Below are 22,881 nucleotides of genomic sequence, written 5' to 3'. Positions count from 1 at the left end.
CATCAATGATCGGAGAGGAAATGTGATTGAGTCCGTTTAGTGAAGTTTTTTTTTTTTTTTTTTTTTACTTTTAGCAGCCATTTTCAATTATTTGTCAGGAATGAGATAAATCATCAATAGCAGGGTAAAAAAAATCAATGACAAGAAATAAACAAGATGCTCTGTGCGTAGATTTAAGATTTAAATCACTTTTTCGAATCCAACCAATTTTTAAGGATATTTCTATTTTAGATTTTTCTTGACGGGAATCGTAATTTGATATTTGATAAAAAAAGTACCCAGAAGAAAAGGACTTAAAAATTCAATTAGGCCTATACATAATTCAGAGAAAGCGCTACAGGGACATTTTGGAAGCGGGTCAGAGTTGTCCCGCCTCCCATAAAATCAACCACTGGCGGATCCAGGGGGCGCCTTTTGAGAGGCACAATTAAAATTTGTAATGTAAAAATGCCGTTGAAACAGAAATGTGCCCCCCCCCCTTTGAAAGTGAAGTTTTGTTTATTTGCTTGTCAAATTATTTTTTTTCGTGTACGAAATCCCCTTAATTTTTGTTATAACCCCTTTTTTTTTGCTTGTCAAATTTTTCCTCAGGAAAATGTGCCCCCCCCCTTTTTAAAAATCCTGGATCCGCCCCTGAAATCAACCTTATACAATAGGCGGATCCAGGAGTTGGGGCGAAGGTGCCGTGCCCCCCCCCCCCCATTGGCGCTGCAAAAAATAAATAAAAAAGAGAGAGAAAGAAAAAAAGAAGGAAGGAAAGAAAGAAAAAAAAGAAGAAAAGAGGAAGGATAAAAGTGAATTAAATAAGAGCAGGGATTAAACCGATTTCACATTATTAACTCAAAATTGTGCTCGCATTGCCGGTTAAAGGGGAAGTTCACCCTGATAAAAACTTTGTTGTAAAGATAGCAGAAAAAATAGTAAAAATTATTGGTGAAGGTTTGAGGAAAATCCGTTAAAGAACAAGAAAGTTATTAGAGTTCAAAGTTTTGGATTTGTGACGTCATAAACGAGCAGCTGCCCCATGTGTTATGTAATATAAAATGCATGAATTTCAATTTTTTTATGGTTCCTGATGACTTAATTATGTTTTCTATTCATGATCGGGTGTGAAATCATTTGTCTATTGATATACAAAAGGTACAGTGAAAACCATTTTCAATTTTCTGAGAAAATGACATTTCATTGATTTTTTACCATTCGCTATGTAGGAATGCTGCTCGCATATGACGTCACAAATCAAATAATTGAAATTCTAATAACTTTTTAATTATTTGATGATTTTTTCTCAAACCTTCGTCAATATTTTTTATTATTTTTTCTGCTATTTTTACAATAAACTTTTTGTCGGGGTGAACTTCCCCTTTAAGGGAGATGATAATCCTCTCATGGGGATTAATTCTATTCCGTTTTCAAGGCAATATTCACAAATTGGTCTGGTTGGAAATTGAGTTTTCATTATTGTTTATTGTGTTATAAATTAGTGGGGGGGGGGGGGGGGTGAATGGAAAACTTTCCCCAAATCCTGTTCATGACTGCAAAAAGTATTTTATTGTCGACTTTTTTTTCAGCTCGCGAAATAATTATACGCGCTCGCATACTGTAATATGATTATGGGGAATTCCAACAAAAATCTCAATTTTTAGTCAGTATAAAAGATATTTTCAGCTCTTGCTTTTTATTTGTAATAAACGATTAGTAGTTTTGGTCATTGATCCCGTCATTGACATTCTTGAACTAGTATTAGTAAATTAGGACCTAATTCATGAGACTTTAATTATTTACTACGTCAGATTTGTAGTTCGATTCAAAAGTTGACATTTGATGATGTTGGAAATCGAGTGGAAATATTAGTCTCAAAGGTACCATAGCTATGTCAACAAAATTTGACATTTGTGACGACTGATTCCCGAGATTCTTTCTGCGACTCTATAACTTAGATTCTGAGATTTGTGATTGTAAGTAGGCCTATTTTTTGTTAAATGCTTGGTAGGAATCTAACTGTCCCTTGTTTCATATATATTTATGCATGCTTGATGAATGGATCTGAGTGTGATTTGTATGTAAGTGTTTCATTCAATCATTCACGAGAGTCGATGACGATATGGAGAGGGTGCAGCGGCGCATAGGAGGCTATTGGCACGAGCAGTGTGCGATTCTTTATGCACACGTTTCTAGCTAGGGATAACACGTTCTTGTGATGGCTAGTTGGAATTGCACAGGAGCTAAATCACCTGGTATTGCACGTATGTTGTCATATTTCTGCTATAAACCTCGTATTACTGGCAGCCAGTAGAGTAAGGTGCCCAAAAATTGGACTAAAACAAAAATACAATTATTGAATCAAATAAAAACCATGTGTATTTCCATTGTACAATGTTGAATATTCAATCATGTCATAAAAAATAGAATTGAAAAATTTGAAAATAATATGATAGAGATCTCTAATTAAAGGCCAAGTAAAAAAAGATAGAAGTTGATCGTCCAGGTTTTTTGAGAGCGCTGATGAGGGAGGTCCTTACTATTAGATATCTTACTATTACTATTTATCTGCGCCATATTTCCAAAGCACGCGACGGATTAGTTCAGATTCAGGAAGCTGGGTCCCCGAAAATGCACTAGAAATGAAGAAATCTGTGATCTTTCTCGAGTTTGCAAACTTTATTTTCTAGCTAATTTATGATGGTATCTTCAAAATTCTAATAGAAAACCAAATCAGATTTGTTTTTACTTTCTTGCAGTTACGGCGATATCGGACTTTGCAATTGTTTTTTGAAGTTGCGAGAGAGATCCCAAAGCACATGAGAGCAAATCGCTCGCCAATCTTGTGATTTTTTTTCACTATTCAGCAGCCATAAAAGTAGTAAATATCAAGAAAATTAATGCTGCAATGAAAAAGGGAACATAAAAAAGAAACGTTACATTTTTTTATTTTTTTTCAGCCAATTTTTGAAAATAGCAAATAGCAAAAAAACTCATGCGGCGGCCAAAATAGATGCGTGCGAGGACGATCAACTACTTTCTTTTTTTACTTGGCCTAAACTGAATTATTTTTACTACCAGAACCAGAACTACAGAACTTGTTTTCAGCCAAATATCGAATGCACTTTCCAAATATCGGGCTCGTAAAGTTGTGCGCTGTGATCAATTTTGGCGATTTAAATTGCACTCTAGACAGGAACAACCGTCGTTTCTGGGGATTTCCTTAACAATTTCTGACATTTCACTATAATCCCCATTCACCGATGGTAGTTAGTTAGTCAGTGTGAGCTCACATGTTCTATCACTTCCTCTAATTCACCGATTAACTGTCCAGACTTCAATATACTTAGATATGATCAAGGTAAAATGTCATTATGGGTCAATGAATATATCATTTTATTATCATATGATTGGTGTTTTTGTGAATAAGTCAGCACTGCTGCTATATTGAATCGCTTAACATTTGCAGGCGAGACTGCCAGGGATGCTCCACTTATTTATGGAATAGTATGGAGCCTTTGCGGCTTAGGTCCCTCAAACTTTGTGTGAGATGGCTCGCCGCCTGTGTAGGCAAAACCAAAAAAAGTATTTTAAAAATCTCTTCTAAATAAACATTTCAGCTTTCCAATATTTGCAAAGCTCTACATTTTCAAAATACTTTGAATTTTTATCTTTCAGAAAATTGACTTTTTGCTGAGATCATAAATAGGTTGAGAGATGTGAAAAGAGGGGTTCTCTTTGACCAGGAGAGAGTGAGATGGAGAAATCTTATGATGAAGATATTACAGAGAATCGCTTCTTTACTACGCTACAGAGTAAACATAAGCAGCTATATCATCAAGCTACTCAACAGAGATGTATGGTAAGAATAATCCCGCTTTCTTTTTTTGTAACCTATAAAGGTGCATGATTCTAGGTTTATATCAATCACTTTTCACACATCAAATGGACAACAATTAATAGTTTTTTACTCTGTTTCATAGTTTGAAATTAACATGTGGATTTACATTCTGAGTCAAAATGAATTGTAGTTCCAAATTTGAATCAATCAAATGCCAATTTGCATTTTTGAATAGTATGATTGTAGCTCTCCATTTCATTTTTGACTCGCCTGCATAGCAGAGAGAGACTACAGGTGCTGCTTTTCTGGCAGCGGCATCAACATGTTGAAAATTCAACCAAGGTTAAGTTTTTGAAATGTTTCAGGTCACATGACCAAGGCCAAAGGTCATCTAGGGTCATTAAGTTTTGGCCATGTTAGTGGTATTTGTTGAATTGCCATCATAACTTTGAAAGTTTGTGGATCTAGCTCATGCAAGTTTAACATAAAAGTAATCAAGTATCAATGGACGTCCCTTGTGAGTTTCAGGCCACATGACCAAGTTCAAATGTCATATTTGGGGTCAATTTGTTGAATTGCCATCATAACTTTGAAAGTTTATGCAACTTGGTTTGAGAGCAGTCAAGTATCAATAAACGTCCTGTGCAAGTTTCAGGTCACTTGACAAAGGTCATTTAGGGTCTGTAAGCTTTGGCCATGTTAGTGGTATTAGTTGAATTGCCATCATAACTGAATGCCTATGGATCTAGTTCGTGCAACTTAAACATAAGAGCAATCAAGTATCACTGATCGTTTTATTAATTTTGGCAGAGATTTTTTTTGTAAATTTCATTTTTAAAAATTCAAGAATGAAATAGGCCTAAATGATCAAAAGATATTGCAAAAGTTTTTCTGGAGACACTGCACTTGCACGATATATTTTCCTGACAAACTTTAGAGAGTTCATCCTGGATAATTGTTCATTCTGCTTCTATACAGTATACACTATATAAACAAATTAAAGTGAACAAAATTTGTAGGTGTGTCAGCTAGATCTCTCTGAGTATTGCATGGGATAGAACATTGATTCTATATTCATATGTAAATTTCCAATTCATTTCACATTCACAATGTTAGTCACACTTTTCTTTCTTTAGAGATTGATGTGTAGCTATTTAATGAGAGGAAATTTTTTCTAGTTTATTTTTTTAGAGGTTATTGTTTTATTTTCATTAATCTAGTTGACTTGTGCAGTTACTTTATACCATTTAACATGAACTAACATGTCTATGACAACCCTGACTGGCTGAATTTCTTCATAATTTGTTATCTAATTTAGTCACAGGACAGAAAAAAAGGAAAATGAGATGAAGAAAGAAGGAGTGAGGAGGGGGAGTGACAAACCTGAGACCTTAATGAAAAAATGGAGAGAAAAAAAACAAAGAATTTTTCTTAGATTGATCTCACACTCTATTTTATTCTTATTCTAGATCTGTGTCCCAAGGACAGGTGTATTTACAAGGATATCATTAAGCCAAACAGACTTTGAGAATCATATATTGCGACAGCAAGATGAACAACTCAACATCTATGAAACCCTCAATAAAAAGGTATGTCATTCTTAAGTTTTTAAATCTATAAATGATGTCATTAAGGCAAGGAGTGATTTTAGGAGAAACAGAGAAAATCTTCAACATCAAGGTTAATTTTCACCATCACCATAGATCTAAAATTTCTAGATTAAAATAAACCTGATTTTGTGAAATCATGGAATCTTAAGCTGAAAAATTATCACATTGAAGATTACCAACACAGAAAAGCACATGTGGGATAGTGTGTTATTGTTGCCTGGAATAAGACTGGCTGAAATGCCCTGACTCATTTCCCAGCAATCACTTGACATGTTACAAACCTAAAGAGAAACAGTACATGGCTATGGTTGATCATTTTATTGGATTTTGTTTGAACTCATTTTGAGATGGTGACCACAACCATAATTTATGTTCGATTCCTCCCTAGATATGTGTTATTTATTTGTTCTTAATGAAATTATTTAGACGATATCTAAATGTATATTTTAGTTTCGTACATGTAGGCCTATATAGATGCTTATGATCTTCTTTTCTATGAATTGTCCTGTATTTACTGTTTACATGTAAAGCAGTTCTGAACTATGGCCTGGACAACTCTTACAATGTATTTGTGAATATTGTGATTCTTTCATGATTATACTCCCATGTTCTTTTGTTGAATGAAGATTGTCAATAGTGATCAAATCAAATCATACTAGCATTGATAAACTGTTATTGATATTGAATTTAAAAATTTAATGTAATTATGGCCAGCTGAACAATGAGATATGGTCTTTTATAGTTATTGAACACAATGATGCGGACTATTTTTAGCGAGGGCCTGGTTTGGAGCAAAAAATCATACAGTAAGTTACTGGTACTTAAAACAGTATGACTACACCATGAAAGCCTAAGCCTTAAAGATAAATGCCAGCCATGGTAACAATTTCAAAATGAGTTCATACAGAATCCAATGAAATGACCACCAAAGTGTCTGTTTGTATAAATAAAATGTATGTGCCAAAGGATTCTGGAAGAAATTGTGTAATTGCTGAGAAACTAGCAAATAAGCACATGATTCGGGTCAAGTGTCGGGCCGACATTCAAAGCAATAATGATACCCTGTCCCAAGTGCGGTTATCTGTGTTGGTGATCTTCAGTGTGAACATGTTTCAGTGTAGATTTAAAGTTCAGTTTATGTAAAAGTATCCAGATCTAGATCCTTGATGATGTAGTGACAAATAAGCATGGTTTGACAGACTTTCAGGTGAATTCAGAGTTCACTGCAACTATTTTCTTTTATCTTTAAGGTTCAATTTATGGCACTGCCCTCGGGCAAGGCAACTCTACATTGGTCTTCTCACATCAACTAAATAGATTTATATTGATACCAATGTGTGCACCAAAAAGGATTTGTTGACCCCCTCTAGTTTTTTTTTTACTATCAAGATATGCAAAATGTTGTTTTTCCATTATTGAATTGTAGAGCATCCATAACAATAATGTAGACAAAATACAGACCACTCTGAAACAGAAGAGTGTTGGAAGTCAAAACAAATGGGGAAATCTATTGATTAGTATGTTATGAATTTACTAGATTCCATGGAGATTATTTATTTTTGTAACAGTGTATGATTTGCAGTTATATTTGTTTTGATTGTAGATGGATTCATAAATTTATCAGCCATGTTTTTATGATGGCTGCTAGTGAAGTATTCTCCATTGTAACTATGGTAACTATTGATTGGATAGACATTTCCCAAGTCTTCAGAAAATGCTGAATCATTATGAACAAAGATTTTTCAATCTGCATGCATGTACTACTGTACTGTATGGCATACTGTGTGTGAATGAACCGTCTGGTAGATGTTACTCTAAATCTGTTGTAAACATGAACTTTAACCACGTTTGCTCATTTGGCTGCGTAATGTGTGAATATTGATGCTCTTTGTAGAACTTAAATATTAAAGATACTGTCAGAGCCATCAATCATATTGCATATTAGACAAAATGTGAACTAATTATGCAATTATACATGATACTTCTTTTCATATTAAGTCTGGGCCAAAAAAAAGAACAATCAAACCAAAAAATTCTTATGATATCAATTTGTTATACCATCGAAGGAAACAAGATAGTGTTGCTTGCAAGCCCTTTTAAATTTTAAGTTTTCAAAATTTCAGCAAAACATACAATTTAATCATAACAATGTTTATTTTTATTCAAAAGGTAAAGTTTTCCATTTTACTCTGTAGGCTGGGGCGTCCATGTGTATAGTGAATATTACTGAGAATAAAATAAAGTGTTTGATTTGAATACTTTTTGGATCAGCAATAACATATAAATGAACAGAAGACTGTGAATGGCTAATTAATCACAGTTATCAATAAGGTTTGGTTACACATGAACCAAGTTAATATTACAGTACACGTCATAAACTTGTACTGATTTATATCAAAGGAAAAGACTCTATCCTGATATACAGTTGAGGCCAGATGTTTGCATACACCCAGGAGATTTAAAGAAAAGTTGCCACTTGCCAAATATCTTACAAAATATTTGTGCTATCATGATGAATGAGTGTGTCATGCCCTTCATCACATTGCTTTGTCATCAGGTACAGAAAAATATTTAGGTGTCATTTTTCTCCAAACAATTTTCATATTTTAGACAAATTGAAAATAAAAACTTTTCATATTTGTGCTATTTACTTCTCAACACAAACATTTCAGATTACACTCATTTGTTCAGTGATGACATCATGATATAAAAATGTAATATAAATGATAGATTTGACATTTATACATTTCTATGAAACAATGTTTGAAAATATAATAACAATCAGTAGGCCTATAATACTTTTGGCACGAATATTACTTGTTTTCTTCACAGAAAATTCCACCGGAAATATACTTTAATCCCAATGGCATCCCAATCATATAAAAGAGCTTCATACGCGCTTTCATTTGATACCAAATTTGTCATTGTATTATTTATATTTCTGAAGGTATAGTAAATTTTATGATGTTTGGCAAGCGAACAAATTTCACTGAATTCCATGGGTGTATGTAAACTTTTGGCCTCAACTGTTTATGTCATGTGAGGATGGGTCAAGGACCATTCTCTTCAAAATTTGAATCTACAATGTAGTCTTCATTCTGTCTCTCTTTAAGACTAGATTTTAGACTTGTGCTTTAACATATATTCTAAACTAAGTTTAATATTCACAGTGCCCATGATTTTTTTTCAAGAATTATTCAGTTAACCATTTAATGATTTTGTTAAATTTGTTTGCAGCTATTGTATAAGCCTATTTTCAAATCAACTCCAGTCAGCTGATACAATTAATGACTTTTGCCTTGAATACCAGCCACTATAGGCCTAACTATTGTTTGAATGCGAAGGAAATACTACAGATACGTCAGTCAAGGTTTTGTTTTATTTGTGTGTAGTCTTTGTACTCAATGACAAATAGAGACTCTTTATCAAATGTCAAGTACCATTGATGACATTCATGTACATGTAGCTAGTTCAAATATGACATTTTGACACTCACAGTGTAGTGAATTGTGACTGATGATAATGTGAGTGGATTCTTGTTTTCTTCAGAAAATGTAGGCATAGTTTGATTTATTATTATATTTTTGCAAATTATGTTGAGGTACATATAGAACTACCAATGTATGATCAGGGGTGCATAAAAGCACCTGTAAATTTGAAAAGAAAATGAATTAGATTCATCTTGGCATAGAGACCACCAGCCTTTCACACATGTCGTCACCTTTTTTCCCCTTTATTTCTGTATTGCTAATATACCCACTTATGTACCAGTATGTACTAGGCATGGGCAAGGCCTTTGTATTTTTTACCTCACTGCATGCACAATTCATGCAAATGCATTTAATATCAAGACTCCATCCATTACATGTATGTACTCAATGTGATTGAGAGAAAAAAAAATTATAGTCATCCTCGCCTCCTCATAATTCAATTCAATATACATCATATTCAAGGACATGACTGGGGGCCCCTGCCCACCTTTCTCATTCAGAGACAGAAGGCAATCAAGTCATGAATTCATTTCAAACTGTATAAAGCAAATGTCCTTCTCGCTCTCAAACCATGAACATCATTCATATACATTGCCTGAGAGTGTGACTGTGATATCCAATATTTACAATGTACTTTGTATATTGGTTGCCAATAAGGGATGGGGGGAACCCTGAATCATCTTGAATTAATGAATACTTCAATTATAAGATTAATGATGGTGGTGCACATTTTTGATTGACCAGAGATTATAATACTGCTGTATAATGACAAAAGGAAGCAAGTGTGTAGAATGAGTTTCTTAGTGAGTGAGGAAAATTTGTCATTGAGGCCGTTCTCATTACGCTTTCTAAAACTAGTTTACTGGAAGCCGATTAAGGAAACCATTTTGGAAGATCGCTTTGCAAGCATTCCCACTTGATCACACGAAAGTGGTTTTCAAAATCACTTCACGTAAAGCGCTCTTGTTGCTATGGAAACGCTCTCAGTAGGGTGACACGTTTCGCGCGAAATTCGAAACCGCAGCATAGGCATTCTACACCTGTCATGTGGAGTAGCGCGCTCAAAATGTGCGAAGATCGCTTCCCGAAGAACGGTTGTGTTCTCACTTACGCTAAAACCACTTTAACGAGGCAAAGCGATCTTGAAAACTACATCGCGAGGTGGTTTTCCAAACTGGTTTGGAAGATCGCTTCCAAGACCGCTTTGACCGTTCTCACTACATGTTAAACTAGTTTCCACTAAACTAGTTTCCAGTAAACTAGTTTTAGGAACGTAGTGAGAACAGCCTCATTGTTTTAAGTGGAAATATTTAATGTTACTTGCTTCTGAAATGTCAGAAATTAGGGACTCTGTGGCTCTAGGTCCTTTAGCATCATCTAGATTATACAGAAATAATCATAAGTCAAGAAATGAAAATCAATTTTGAATCCAAAAAACAAAAATCAGAATTGCTTCCTTTGTCAGTGGATGGCATACACTTCCCCAGATGCATTCTCACATCAATGATCAATTCATTTATGAATAAAGCCGGCAATAGAAAAATACACCACTTCTTCATACATGTATGTACAGTACATAATGCATTTGAATGTACATTATATGAATATGATTGTATTGTGAGTTGAACTTTGAAGTAGTTGCATTGCAGCTTTAGTTTCATTCAAATTAAGCTTGGTGATTAACACAGTGGATCATATTGCATTTATAAAGTAATGCAATTTGTTAATTTGAGATTTTGTGACACGAAGCTGGTTTGAGTACTAGGGTGTACATGTACATGCTGTGTGGTGTATTTATAGAATTCGAACATGCATTAAAGGTACATAAATGCTAGCTTTGGTAACGATATCAAAATGAATTCGTACAGAATCCAATGAAATGGCCAACAAAGTGTCTGTTTGTATAAATAAAACGTATGTGCCAAAGGATTCTGGAAGAAATTGTGTAATTGCTGATAAATCAGCAAATAAGCACAGGATTCGGGTAGAGTGTCAAGCCCGACATTCGAAGCAATACTTATACACTGTCCCACGTGTGCTTATCTGTGTTGGGATCTTCAGGCTGAACATTTTTCAGCAAAGATTTCAAGATTTCACGAAGTTCAGTTTATGTGACTGTACCAGATCTAGATCCTCAATATACTGACAAGTAAGCCTTGTTTCACAGACTTTCTCATGAAATCAGTGTTTACTGCAACTACTGGCATTTCTCTTTAAAGATACAATGAATACAGAGAGGTACATTTGGTATGGGAGAAAATATAAAATTAGATGGGGGGGGGGCTATTATGGACAAGTTTACATAACTTATTGAAACAAAAGTTGTCTTGGAAATGAAAAGCCATCCCCTTCAGTTTTCACACAATTTTTATTACTCATAAAGAGTAATAAATATTTCAATTGATCCATGGGGTGGGGTACCTTTTGGCAATTACATAAAGGAGAATTCAGGAAAATTAGAGCTATCTACAAATGGTTTGTAGTGAATGTCCTGGATAGCAAACCTATTCTCCCTCTAATAAATAGTACAATTGATATTCCTTTACTTGTCTATGAAGACATTGATGTTTTTTTTAGTGTTTATTCCAAAATTTCTCTTTGTTTAATGAGAATATTTAGTGAACTTCCAATGTTATTCCTCAGGTAATTTTTAGTTCCTTGTTTAATAGTACTCACTACTTACAACCACTAATGTCTTCAACAATGTATGATTCTTTTTTCTATACAGAAAGCTAAAGTAACAGGCATAGATATTACCACTGAAGAGGGATTTAAAGAGGCTAGATCTGTAAGTATTGCATAAATGGTGTAATTTTCCATAAAAAAAATCCCATTTGATAAATGAATTATGGTATTCTTATATATTATATACTGCAACAATTGCAAAAAGCTAATTGCTTGTGCATCACTATTTTCTTTCTGTTTGGTTAACTTTAAGGACACAAACAATTGAAGGAGGAAGTGCTGGTAAGGGGAAGAGAAAGAGAGAGGGGGATATGGAGAGAGACAGGAATAGAAGGGGGAAACAAACGATAAGAGCGGGGAAATGTAGAGTTGAAGTGAAGAGTTGAAACAGAATGCAGTGAAAACTATGAATACTTGCTTTTCAAATAATATTCATTTATATGAAACAACCCCCCCCCCACCAAAAAAAGTAAAAATAATACAGTGCACCCCACTGCCCTTGGAAAATCCAATAATGATATTGGGACTCTCAGCTACCTGCTATCAGTGGCGGGGGGGGGGGGGGCACATTCGGCCTGTGGCCCCCCCCCCCCCTCTGAGAGTCATAGCAAATATTTTAATGGGAATATGGCCTCAATTTTTTACTGAAAAACTTTTTTTTTCGCTTGTCAAATATTCCCAGGGAATATGTCCCCCTTTTAGAAAATCCTGGATCCGCCCCTGCCTGCTATCAATCCTTATTGCATTAAATTCAGTTGCATTCAATATCTACCCTTTCCTTTATTCTAGGTACACATCTTGTTTGACGAGACATTTTACAATGCCAATGAGGAGAGCTTTAGAGTGTTATGTATTGACAGACTGCTGGAAGGAGGAACAAGTAAGAAACAAAGCAATTTTTATACCTTTTCCAAGTGAAAAAAAAAACTTTGTAATCAAATGTGATGGAATGTACACACACAGTCATATGAGTGCATGAAATGAATAAATATGAACCAGTGACCCCCCCCCCAAAAAAAAAATAAATAAAAAAAATTGAAATAGATAACAAAATTGAAAAATTAAAATGAAAAAGTCTAAAAGAAATAAAAATAATGATGAATTCCTTACCCCATATACCTACCCCAATTTTTATTTTATTTCCTCATATTTTCATCACATTTCTTCATTTTTTTTTGGGGGGGGGTGGTAAACAAGCATGTTCCCTTCTGAAACTTTCAGTAGTAAGCTACATCAGCACATATTAAAGTTTAATACAATGCCATTGTATTTCAATGTTATTTTCATAATGCAGCGCTAGTTCAGTTTGAACTTTGCTTGGCAATTGGGGCTTTTGATTTTGACCCAATTATAGTAAACCCCTGGGTTCAAAGAATTAGAACAGTACTTCCCAATCTGCATCTGTATCATGCCGACTAATGTATGACGTACTGAGGACTAATTGGCCTTGATTTCAGCTGCCACCTATAGAGATTTAGATGGTGATGAGAGAGAGATTTATTCAAAATAATTTGATATCAATCTTTGATTTTGTCTCTGGTTGAGCATTGTGAATCAAGGTTGAGTGTAAAATTTGTAAAGAAGCAAAATGATTGCTTTTTAAAAACTGATCTGTTGATCAATAGGGGAATCTTTAATATGTTTGACTTAAAAATGACCTAAATTTATTTGATGACCTTTCATCTTTTAGGCAACTCTACCTGCATACTTTTACAAAAATCTTGAATAAATGAAATTTACTATATTGTGCTTGTTTTATTGAACTTGCTGATATTATGTCGGTTTGACTATTTATAGATATTTTGAAGTAAATTTAGGTGATTTGAACTCATTTTGGTGTTAGTTCATTGTTCACTTTACAAATTAGTGTCTATTCTTTGTTGGGCCATCATTTGTGTTCTTCTCTTTGTTGTGAGTGGTGCATTTTGGATTCCTCTCTGTCATTCACAGTATTTCTTTGTTGGGATTGTATTTTGTGGAAGCCAGATTTCTTGTTGTAAATGAAACGTCTTGAGTGGTTTCTTCTTAACAATTTTATTGCTTCATAGTGTTCCCATTTGATAGCTAAAGTTAAAGTGAAGTGATTGGAGGTCTCAGTTTTACCCTTGGAATAAGAAGAATGTTTGAAGTTTTCTGTTAAATCAATGGTGATGAACTGATTTTCTTCATATTAATCCAGATCGCTTTCCGTTAGTCAAGGCTTGCAATAAAAAGTTTCTCTGCTTACTACATTTTGAAAAAGCTGAAGCAGTCTAAATTTTCTATTACCGTATTCTTTTGTGATAAAAGAACACATGAGAACTAAAATGTCATGGATAAAATATCTTTCTATAGTAGACCATTGGACAGTATTTTATTTCTTTAAGAGCCAGGACTTCTACATGCACATTTAGAATCTTGAAAACCCATGTTTGGTTCATGAGTTCACTGCCTGACATTCATCTATCCTGAAGAAGCCTTGCAATTCAAATACCTTAACTTTTCCAGACTGAAAATATAAATATTGATAAGATTGTGAATAAAACATTTGAAAATAAACTCTTGAATGTTTTGACAATAATGTCCAATGTGAAGTGTGGCTCAGTCTGCTAAACCTAATGGATAGGCACATGAACATCAAATGATGCTCATAACCCAACGAAAGTTAGTGATAATGTTGTCGATTCTCATGGTAATCTTACAATTATTTTTTGAAAAGCATTGGCATTAGTACATCGACTTTGCTTCATCTGTTTAGGATTCTTCAAATGATATTGATAAGCTGATTTTCCCTTAAAAAACGGAAGAAGGCCATTGGCCCAATACAATGCTTTTTTATGCTACTATGATAAAAAAAATTTAAACAAAATTTGAGTTTCTAGAGAAAAAGTTAGACTGAACTTTTTTTGTAGTTAGGAATGTTAAGCTTGACAGGAAGTTTGTCTTTTATTAACAAATTATGTGTAATTCTTTTGTCTACCTTGTAAGGATTCAAGTCCGACCTCTGGGGCCTTTGTTCACCATGCTTTGTTGAGTCTTGTTTTGCATGTGTTTCACATGTCCTCTCTCTCTTGAAGGGTTAGTGAACGCAGAACAATGCCATGTTTGTAGAAACCAGAGCCTAGGAGATTCTCTCTGAAACTTTCATCTGATTTGGACCCTAGCTATGATTTTGGAGCCTACTTTTCCATGTGTATATAATGCTTGTGGTGCTGAAAATAAATCTGCAGAACTGGTGATGTTCCTGTGAGCTTCTGCCCTTGCACGACATCTAGGAGACATCTTCTTGACAGTTGATACATTTATCTCGTCGTTTAATCCCTATCTTTTGACAAAATGGTTGGATTTATTTTAACTGGTGATTTTCTCACAAACTGGTGGCCTTTCAAAGAGGATGTTGAATATTTTGATTGTAAGTATTTAAGCAAAGTTTCATTTTTGAAAAATAACACTGTTTTTTTCTGTTTTCTCTACAACCATTTTTGAATAAAGTTTTGAAAAAATTGTTTTTTAACTAAATACTTAGTAAATTTTTGTTATCACTGTATTAGCCATTCAAATTGAATGATTTCAGTGGCTTTTATTGAAATTTTGTTGTTATTATAACACGTTTTATAAAACGGGATCCCTGATCTGTGTATTATGTTTTGGCATCTGTTAACATTCTTCTTTGATATTATGTCATCTGTTGCAGTAGAGTAATATTATTCATTTTATTTTCATCCAGATATTATTGAGGATCCAGTGTTGACTTGTCTTGAGACCTACGAAGATTGCTGTGATTTCCTATGGGGAAACAAACGTAAGCATCATTTCATCTTTGCAAGGATAAGTATAAATGTACCAGGGACATTATCACATATTCATAATCGCGAAATATATGTTTTTTGAGTGGAAAGTCTGCTTCGGAATCTTTTGGTTATAGGTAATACCTTTAAACAGAGCATCATGATAGTAAGAAACTTTGTCAGAAATAATATTGGCCACTTCACTCTGGTAAAGTATTTGTTGTAAATTTACATGTCAAGAAGTCGTTCAGTCATAATTAGTTTTACACTAATATAGATGTATGCACCTCTCTTGAATTTCTTATTTCTTTTATGCAGTGCATGGATAACTATTTATGAAGTTGCATCAGTCAACATGTAGAAACAATCTTAACTTAATTCATTTAAAGATAAAGTCCAGTTCTGGTAACAATGTCAAAATGACTTTTTACAGAATCTAATATAATGACCACCCAAGTGTCTGTTTGTATGAATAAAAAATATGTGCCAAAGGATTCTGGAAGATATTGTGTAATTGCTGAGAAATAAGCAAAATAAGCGCGGATTCGGTCACTTCCATTGGGTCTTTATTCCAGCAATAATAATACACTGTCCCATGTGCGCTTATCTGTGTTGGTGATCTTCAGAGTGAACATTTTTCAGCGTAGATTTCAAGATTTCACAAAGTTCAGTTTATGTAACTATACCAGATCTAGATCCTCGACGATATACTGACAATTAAGCCTGGTTTTACAGACTTTCTCATGAAATCGGTGTTTACTGCAACTACTGGTATTTCTCTTTAAACGGATTACCTTAGGTTTTTCTATTCAAATTTTCTTTTAAGTGGTAGGGTATATTTTTATTTTTTTCATTTTTAATCATTCCCCATATAATTATCTGATTTTGTTTAAAAAGTTATTTTTGCAACTTACTTGGATGGAGCTCTTTGGATTAATAGAAGCATACATTGTGAATATTTTTCTTAATTCTTATTATTGTATCTTTTCTAATTTGATTTTTGACACCTTACAGACAGCAAGACATCTCAGAAGAAGGTAGAAGACCTAATGGAACAGTTCTGTGGGACATCACAGAAAGCCGATACCCTTAGACAGATCATAGATGCTACTAGTACGCTCTTCACTAAATGCATCCAGATTGCTCTTAAAGATGTTGTTCTGGTAAGTCAGGGATTGGAGTGTTGTTGTTACAGTTTTTGCTATAGTTGTTGGAAAGCTATTACCCTTAGACGGATCATAGATGCTACTAGTACGCTCTTCACTAAATGCATCCAGATTGCTCGTAAAGATGTTGTTCTGGTAAGTCAGGGATTGGAGTGTTGTGTTAATGGTGTTGTTGTTATTACAGTTGTTGCTACTGTTGTTGGAAAGCTGATACCCTTAGACGGATCATAGATGCTACTAGTACGCTCTTCACTAAATGCATCCAGATAGCTCTTAATGTCGTCCTGGTAAGTCAGGGATTGGAGTGTTGTTGTTACAGTCATTGCTATAGTTGTTTGAAAGTTGATACCCTTAGACAGATCATAGATGCTACTAGTACGCTCTTCACTATACATCCAGATTGCTCTTAAAGATGTCGTTCTGGTAAGTCAGGGATTTGAGTGTTTAGGTGTTGATGGTGGTGTTGTTGATACTGTTGTTGCTACTGCTGTTGGAAAGCTGATACCCTTAGACAAATTATAGATGCTACTAGTACACTCTTCACTAAATGCATCCAGATTGCTCTTAAAGATGTGGTCCTGCTTTTTCGTTATTATTCTTAGCAGAATTAGGAGTGGGTTTACAGATGCATGTCAATCAGTATTTATGTTTTAGACTAAGCTTCTTTTTATGTATGTCCAATCGATGCCAGTATGTAGGCAACAGCAGTAAGCTGACTCTACCACAGGTATGATATGCAAAGACTAGCTTACATCAAATTTTTTTGGGAGAGGGGGTAAATTGCAATATACGCATATGAAAGATGGCTTCTGTGTTGGGAAACCCCATTATTTTTCAGCAGACAGAGTTCAAGAACTTCTAAACAATGCTTTGTTCTTTGAAAGATTGACTGTTAATTTCTTGTCATTCAAGTACAGAACTGCATTACTAGCCTTCCACACACTAACAGATGTGTAGGAAGCTGACATATTGATTTTTTTTATCTCCAGACACCATCTGTAGTAGGTCACATTGTTGGTGGTTATGGATTAAACGTATTGTGTTCAATGGACTCTTGATTGAGTGAGAACAATGTATTTCCTGTCCTTTTAATCTGCCCACTCCATGATTGACCATTACTGCTTCTAGTGGTCAAGTACAAGGTTACTCGATTCATGCATGATTGCATCTGTTTAGATCATGCTGTCCACTATGGATCATGTGAAATATGTTTTAATAATATGATTCATTGAACTATATCATCTGCACAATTTTTTGCCTATGAAGTTTAACATCTTTACTTATTCTTTGATTTTCATCAAAACTTCGCCAATAATTTTCTCAAATTTCTCTGCTTTTATTAAAACCAGCTTTGCACTTTGGTTAACTTCCCTTTGACACAAATGAATATACTGTTTGGTGATATATAATTACTGTATGATTATTTACTCATTTTTTTCTATTATTCAGCGTACAATGCAGAAGAATGCAGGTCATATGGATAACCTTAAGATTGCCATGGAAACCTATATCATGAATGGAATCTACACCAAGGTTTTCAAGGCAGTCAGCCAGTTCTATGCAGTTGAGGTAAATTGATTGATATATTTTCCAAATAGAATATTTATGATTCAAGTCCTGCAATCGCCCAGAAATCTGTGTTGGTTCTTAATGATTGTGTGTTTTGTTTCAATATTTTGCTTTTACTGGTGATTAGTATTTGAGTAGATCAAAGACAATCTCCTTTGATTATGCTTGTATTTTTTATAAAAGCATCTTTTAAAGTAATCGCACAAACAGAATATCTATATTATGTTTTTTTTTTAATATGAATGTGATAATTTCCAATATTTTTCATGATTTACCACTGATATACACTTTAATGTAATCATAAAAGCATTGCAAAATATGTTTTTTCTTCATTTTCTGTATGTAATTGTTTTTTTTTTTGTACAAATGTATCTATTGCCCTGTCTTGAACACAATTTGTTTTGCAGAATGTTACATTAATGATGACAAAAAATAATGTCCTGTTAAAACTGTGATATCCTCTTGAGTATAAAGCTCTCACATTTTTCATAAAATTGTCGGAGTAGAATGATGATGCTGACATGGAAATGTAAATCCATTTGAATTTCTTTACCATACTGTGCAAAGCATGAGGTTAGAATCTCCATATGTTCCTTTTTAATGGTTGGTTAATCATGTGGATAGAGAATGCCTCAGGATCTGTGATGCATGAGTCTTGTTTTGAGGTCATTCAATGTTTGCAGACAGACATAATGAATTATTAGATTTATGAAAAACATAGGAATAAAGGTACTGTTTAGTGATTGATGAATGACAGTAATGCTGATTTTGATTCTGAAGATGATTAAGATGCTGATGATAAAAACATTCTCTCAAAGCACGGTCAAAGACACTATTATCGTTGTGATGGAATATGATGGTGAAGAAGAAGATGATGATGATTTGATCTGCATGATGGTGTTGATGATATTAGATAACAGCAAAGATGTGGTTTGGAGCAGTTGATGATAACCTTTGCCCACCCCCTCCCACAAAAATGCATATCCTTTTTGTTTTATCATTAAGACACGGTTAAGCCTTAATGAGATATTTTGACAGTTTTAGACGAAAATGGAAGAATTAGATAGTGACTGGGATATAAAACTTTCTTTCTTGTATTTATACATTTTAAGCATTATTTTTCCTTGATACAAAGGAGGGAAAAAGAGAAGTTCTGAATATGTAATGAATCATGTATGTTTTTGTATAAATCATGTTTGGGTTTGAATTGTGTTGCAAGTATTCATAATTGAAATGATTTGGCGGAATTTAATTATGATTTTGATTGATTGATTTCCAGGATGCCAATCTGAACAAGATAACCCGGAACCTGTCCGAACTGCAGGTCAAGGATGTGGGCGTGAGGCTAGAGTTCACCACTAATGTCCCAAGGGCGCGAAGAGAGATGTCCACCATTAACAAGTTCAGCACCCCTCTTGGCAAGATGCAGTGTCTGAGGAGAACGGTCCTTGCAATCACACAGCAGGGATTCAGAGGGAAGATCAATGATAGTGGTGAGTGGAAAGATGAAGACTGGATGTTGTAGGGATGATGTAGTCAAGTGGTTTAAGTACAGTTTGTCTCTAGATAGAAAGGTTGTGGGTTCAAGCCCTGTTATATCACACCTCCCATTCTTGTTTTGTGTGTGTGTGATGTGGTTATGGTGATGATTGGTGCCTTTGATAGTTTTTAAAGTTGTAATTGTGTTGGTGCTGGCAACAGTGGTGGTGCTGTAAATTGTTTGTGGTGGTGGTGATGATGGTTGCCATGGTGATGATGGTAATATTAATGATGGTGGTCATGGTGGTGGTAATATTGATGGTGATGATGATGATGATAATGATGATGATGATGGTGGTGATGATGATGATAGCGGATGTATCAAAGGTATTGGTAGTGGTGGTGGTGATAATTGTAGTTGTCAATGGTTTGATAGTGCTTGGCAGTAATGATATTGGTGATGAAAAAAATTAATTAATTAAAAAATAATTAAATTACGGATAATTCTGTGAAGATGAGGGTATGGTCGTAGTGATGATTGTGATGTAAATGTGATAGTGAAATTGGAGGTAGATACGATTATAATGATCTCTAAAACGTGATGAAGAGGAAGATAAGAGGTCTATTTCATTAAACTTGTTATAATAGCAAATTTCCAATAACAGTTGAAAGCTACTGAAATCTGCCAATCTGATTGTCTGAAAGTAAATTTGACAAAAAATTTATACATTTTTGTTATTATAAGAAGTCTTTATGAAATGGGGCTTTAGTCTATGATGTGGAAAACAGAACCAATATGATCACAAATCTGGTAATCCGTGCAAACTATTTTATCAATCAAGTTCCTACTTTCAATTATTCCTCATGTGTTCTGTTGCCCTTTTTTCATTTTCTAGCTCGTGCTATGTCATCAGATGACCTCCTACCCTTGTTGGTCTTCTTAGTGGTCAAATCGGACATCCCAAACTGGCTGGCTAATCTATCTTACATGCAGAACTTCTGTCTCTCAAACTTTGCTGGTGGAGAATTTGGGTAAGTGGGATACTGATAATTGAGTACTCAAGCCTGTATCAGTTCATCCACTTGAGAAAAATCAACCATGGGTCACTCAAATTGTGTCAAAATTTGATAAACTGTTGTATGACTTTGAATTCAAGTATGTGTAGTTTCAGAGGACACCAATCCATATTTAAGACATCTAAGAAAGAGTCCCAGATCTTTAACAGCAATCATGGGAAATTTATGTCAGAAGGTTTATTTTTGGTTAACAGCTCTTAAACTCTCTGGTGATACTCTTTTTTTTTTGGTATACATCAGGCATCTATTATAAATGATCTTTTATCATTAACTTGTAAACAGAATTGATTTATCTCCCAATGCCATTTGGTGAGGAAATTGCTGAAAATTTACTTTAACTGCTCCATATGTTTATTTCTTTATACTTTTTAAAAAATTCCTGGGCCCCGTCTTTCAAAGAGTTATGATTGATCCAATCAATCCTAACTATGGAAATCCAACAGTGTCATAATATTTTCTACAGGAAATGTGCAAAGTGTCCTTTTGTAAATGAAGGAGAACAAACCAAACTGTCAAGAAATCAATGAAGTTATGTATATTCATTCATATCTAGAAAAAAATTAAGCAAACATGCATTTTTTATGTTGACTTTGCTGGCTTTCCATAGTTGCGATTGATCGGAGCAATCACACAATCGCAAGTCTTTGTAAGACAGGGCCCTGGTTGTATTCTTTGTCTCCTTGAACAAAAATCTGTCAAACATATGTTCATCTCTCAGATTCTACATGGCGTCAATAGAGGCAGCAGTGGAGCATGTGAAGTCCGGTGCCATGAGCAACTCCACCCCCGCCACGCCCATCTCCATAGACCGGTCCCGCTATTCTTTGCCCCCATCCTCCCCTACAAAGTCTGGATCAGAGAGCCTGTGGCAGAAAATAGACTCCTCGGATCATGAGAATACTCCAGCTGTAGATATCTTATTTCAGGTTGGTATAAATTATCAGGAATTTAGAGTACATTGCTTAAAGGTCAAGTTCACCGTAGAAAACAGTTGATTAAGTAAAGAGAGAAAAATCAAACATGAATAATGCTGAAAAGTTCATCAAAATTGGATGTAAAATAAGAAAATTATGACATTTAAAGTTTTGCTTATTTTTCACAAAACCGTTCTATGCTCAACTCAGTGATATGCAAATTCTTTTTGTTTTTTTTGTTGTTTGTACATTATTTCAATTTTTACAAATTTGACAATTATTACCTCCTTGCCTGAATTCATGTCAGATGTCTAACATTTCATCACTCTCTTATACATCTTTAAACTCCTTGCCAATTTCTTGATCCAGCGTCCACCTTACTAGCCTGAGTAAAACTTTATTTTTTGAAGGGGAAAGGATAGAAAAGTTCTGTAAAGATGTATAAAGATGGGAAGATGGGAAAAGGGGAAAGGATAGAAATTTCTATAAAGATGGGATAAGTCCTATTCAATGGTTGTATTGTTGGTTATTATGAATAATGGTTATTATGTTTTTCAATCTCTAAAGGCCTGGTCACACCGTCCGAGCGTTGTTGGAGTGGTAGGGAGAGAGGGTCGAATTTCGCTCACGAAATTGGGGAAAACATCGAAAAAAAAAAAATAAATAAAAAATGGTGAACGGTAGCGAGCGGTGATGATTTTTTCTCTCCGCTCCAACAACGCTCGGGCGGTGTGACCAGGCCTTTAAGAAGGTAAATTTCTAATGTGAAATGGTCAGTTGTATCTTTTTCAGACTTGAGTCTCAAATATTGCATACCACTTTACCAACCAGAAATTATGTTTCTTGTTCTTTGCCAATGATATACCTATACTGAATTATTTTTATGTTTAACCTAAATAGTTTTAATCAGTATGTGGTTTCAAACCTTTTTTAACAATGATAATACAAGGCTTTCATGATGTGCTATGTATTTCACAGAACTTTATTTTTTCACACTTGTTTTCCAGCGAGTGATGGAGGGAAACAAAAATGATGTTGAGTCTATGTTAGAGGCCAGCAGTACAGATTACAGTTGGCTTATTAACAAGATGTGTCATCCACTCTGCTCTTGTGACAGTTGTGAACAAATCTTAGCAAGGTATGTTGATAAATTGATCTAATATGGCAAATGTGAATGGGTCCTACTTGAAAAATCAATCCTGCCTTGTTCAGGAAATGGGAACAGGTCATGGATGGTATCATTTGATGGTCTTTGTTCATGGAAATAATGTGTGAACATATCCTATCTATATTTATGAAT

The 22,881-nt window shown here is 34.5% G+C and overlaps 1 protein-coding gene across 1 annotated transcript in view; it reads left to right on the top strand.

Moving 5' to 3' along the window:
* The first annotated feature begins 1,849 nt into the window (after positions 1 to 1,849).
* LOC121407490 (ankyrin repeat domain-containing protein 27-like) overlaps positions 1,850 to 22,881 on the top strand; it is a 39,381-nt gene continuing 18,349 nt past the window's right edge. Inside the window, exons 1-12 of the mRNA XM_041598595.1 lie at positions 1,850 to 1,958; positions 3,661 to 3,844; positions 5,293 to 5,412; positions 11,653 to 11,712; positions 12,399 to 12,489; positions 15,316 to 15,390; positions 16,391 to 16,539; positions 17,992 to 18,111; positions 19,391 to 19,604; positions 20,487 to 20,622; positions 21,386 to 21,593; positions 22,589 to 22,719. Of these exons, the coding sequence (XP_041454529.1) occupies positions 3,740 to 3,844; positions 5,293 to 5,412; positions 11,653 to 11,712; positions 12,399 to 12,489; positions 15,316 to 15,390; positions 16,391 to 16,539; positions 17,992 to 18,111; positions 19,391 to 19,604; positions 20,487 to 20,622; positions 21,386 to 21,593; positions 22,589 to 22,719 (1,409 nt within the window). The 5' untranslated portion in view covers positions 1,850 to 1,958; positions 3,661 to 3,739. The remainder of the gene's footprint in view (positions 1,959 to 3,660; positions 3,845 to 5,292; positions 5,413 to 11,652; positions 11,713 to 12,398; positions 12,490 to 15,315; positions 15,391 to 16,390; positions 16,540 to 17,991; positions 18,112 to 19,390; positions 19,605 to 20,486; positions 20,623 to 21,385; positions 21,594 to 22,588; positions 22,720 to 22,881) is intronic.

The sequence above is a fragment of the Lytechinus variegatus genome, chromosome 2, assembly GCF_018143015.1.
Source record: "Lytechinus variegatus isolate NC3 chromosome 2, Lvar_3.0, whole genome shotgun sequence".
Taxonomy (NCBI): domain Eukaryota; kingdom Metazoa; phylum Echinodermata; class Echinoidea; order Temnopleuroida; family Toxopneustidae; genus Lytechinus; species Lytechinus variegatus.
This window is presented reverse-complemented; position numbering and strand designations above follow the sequence as displayed.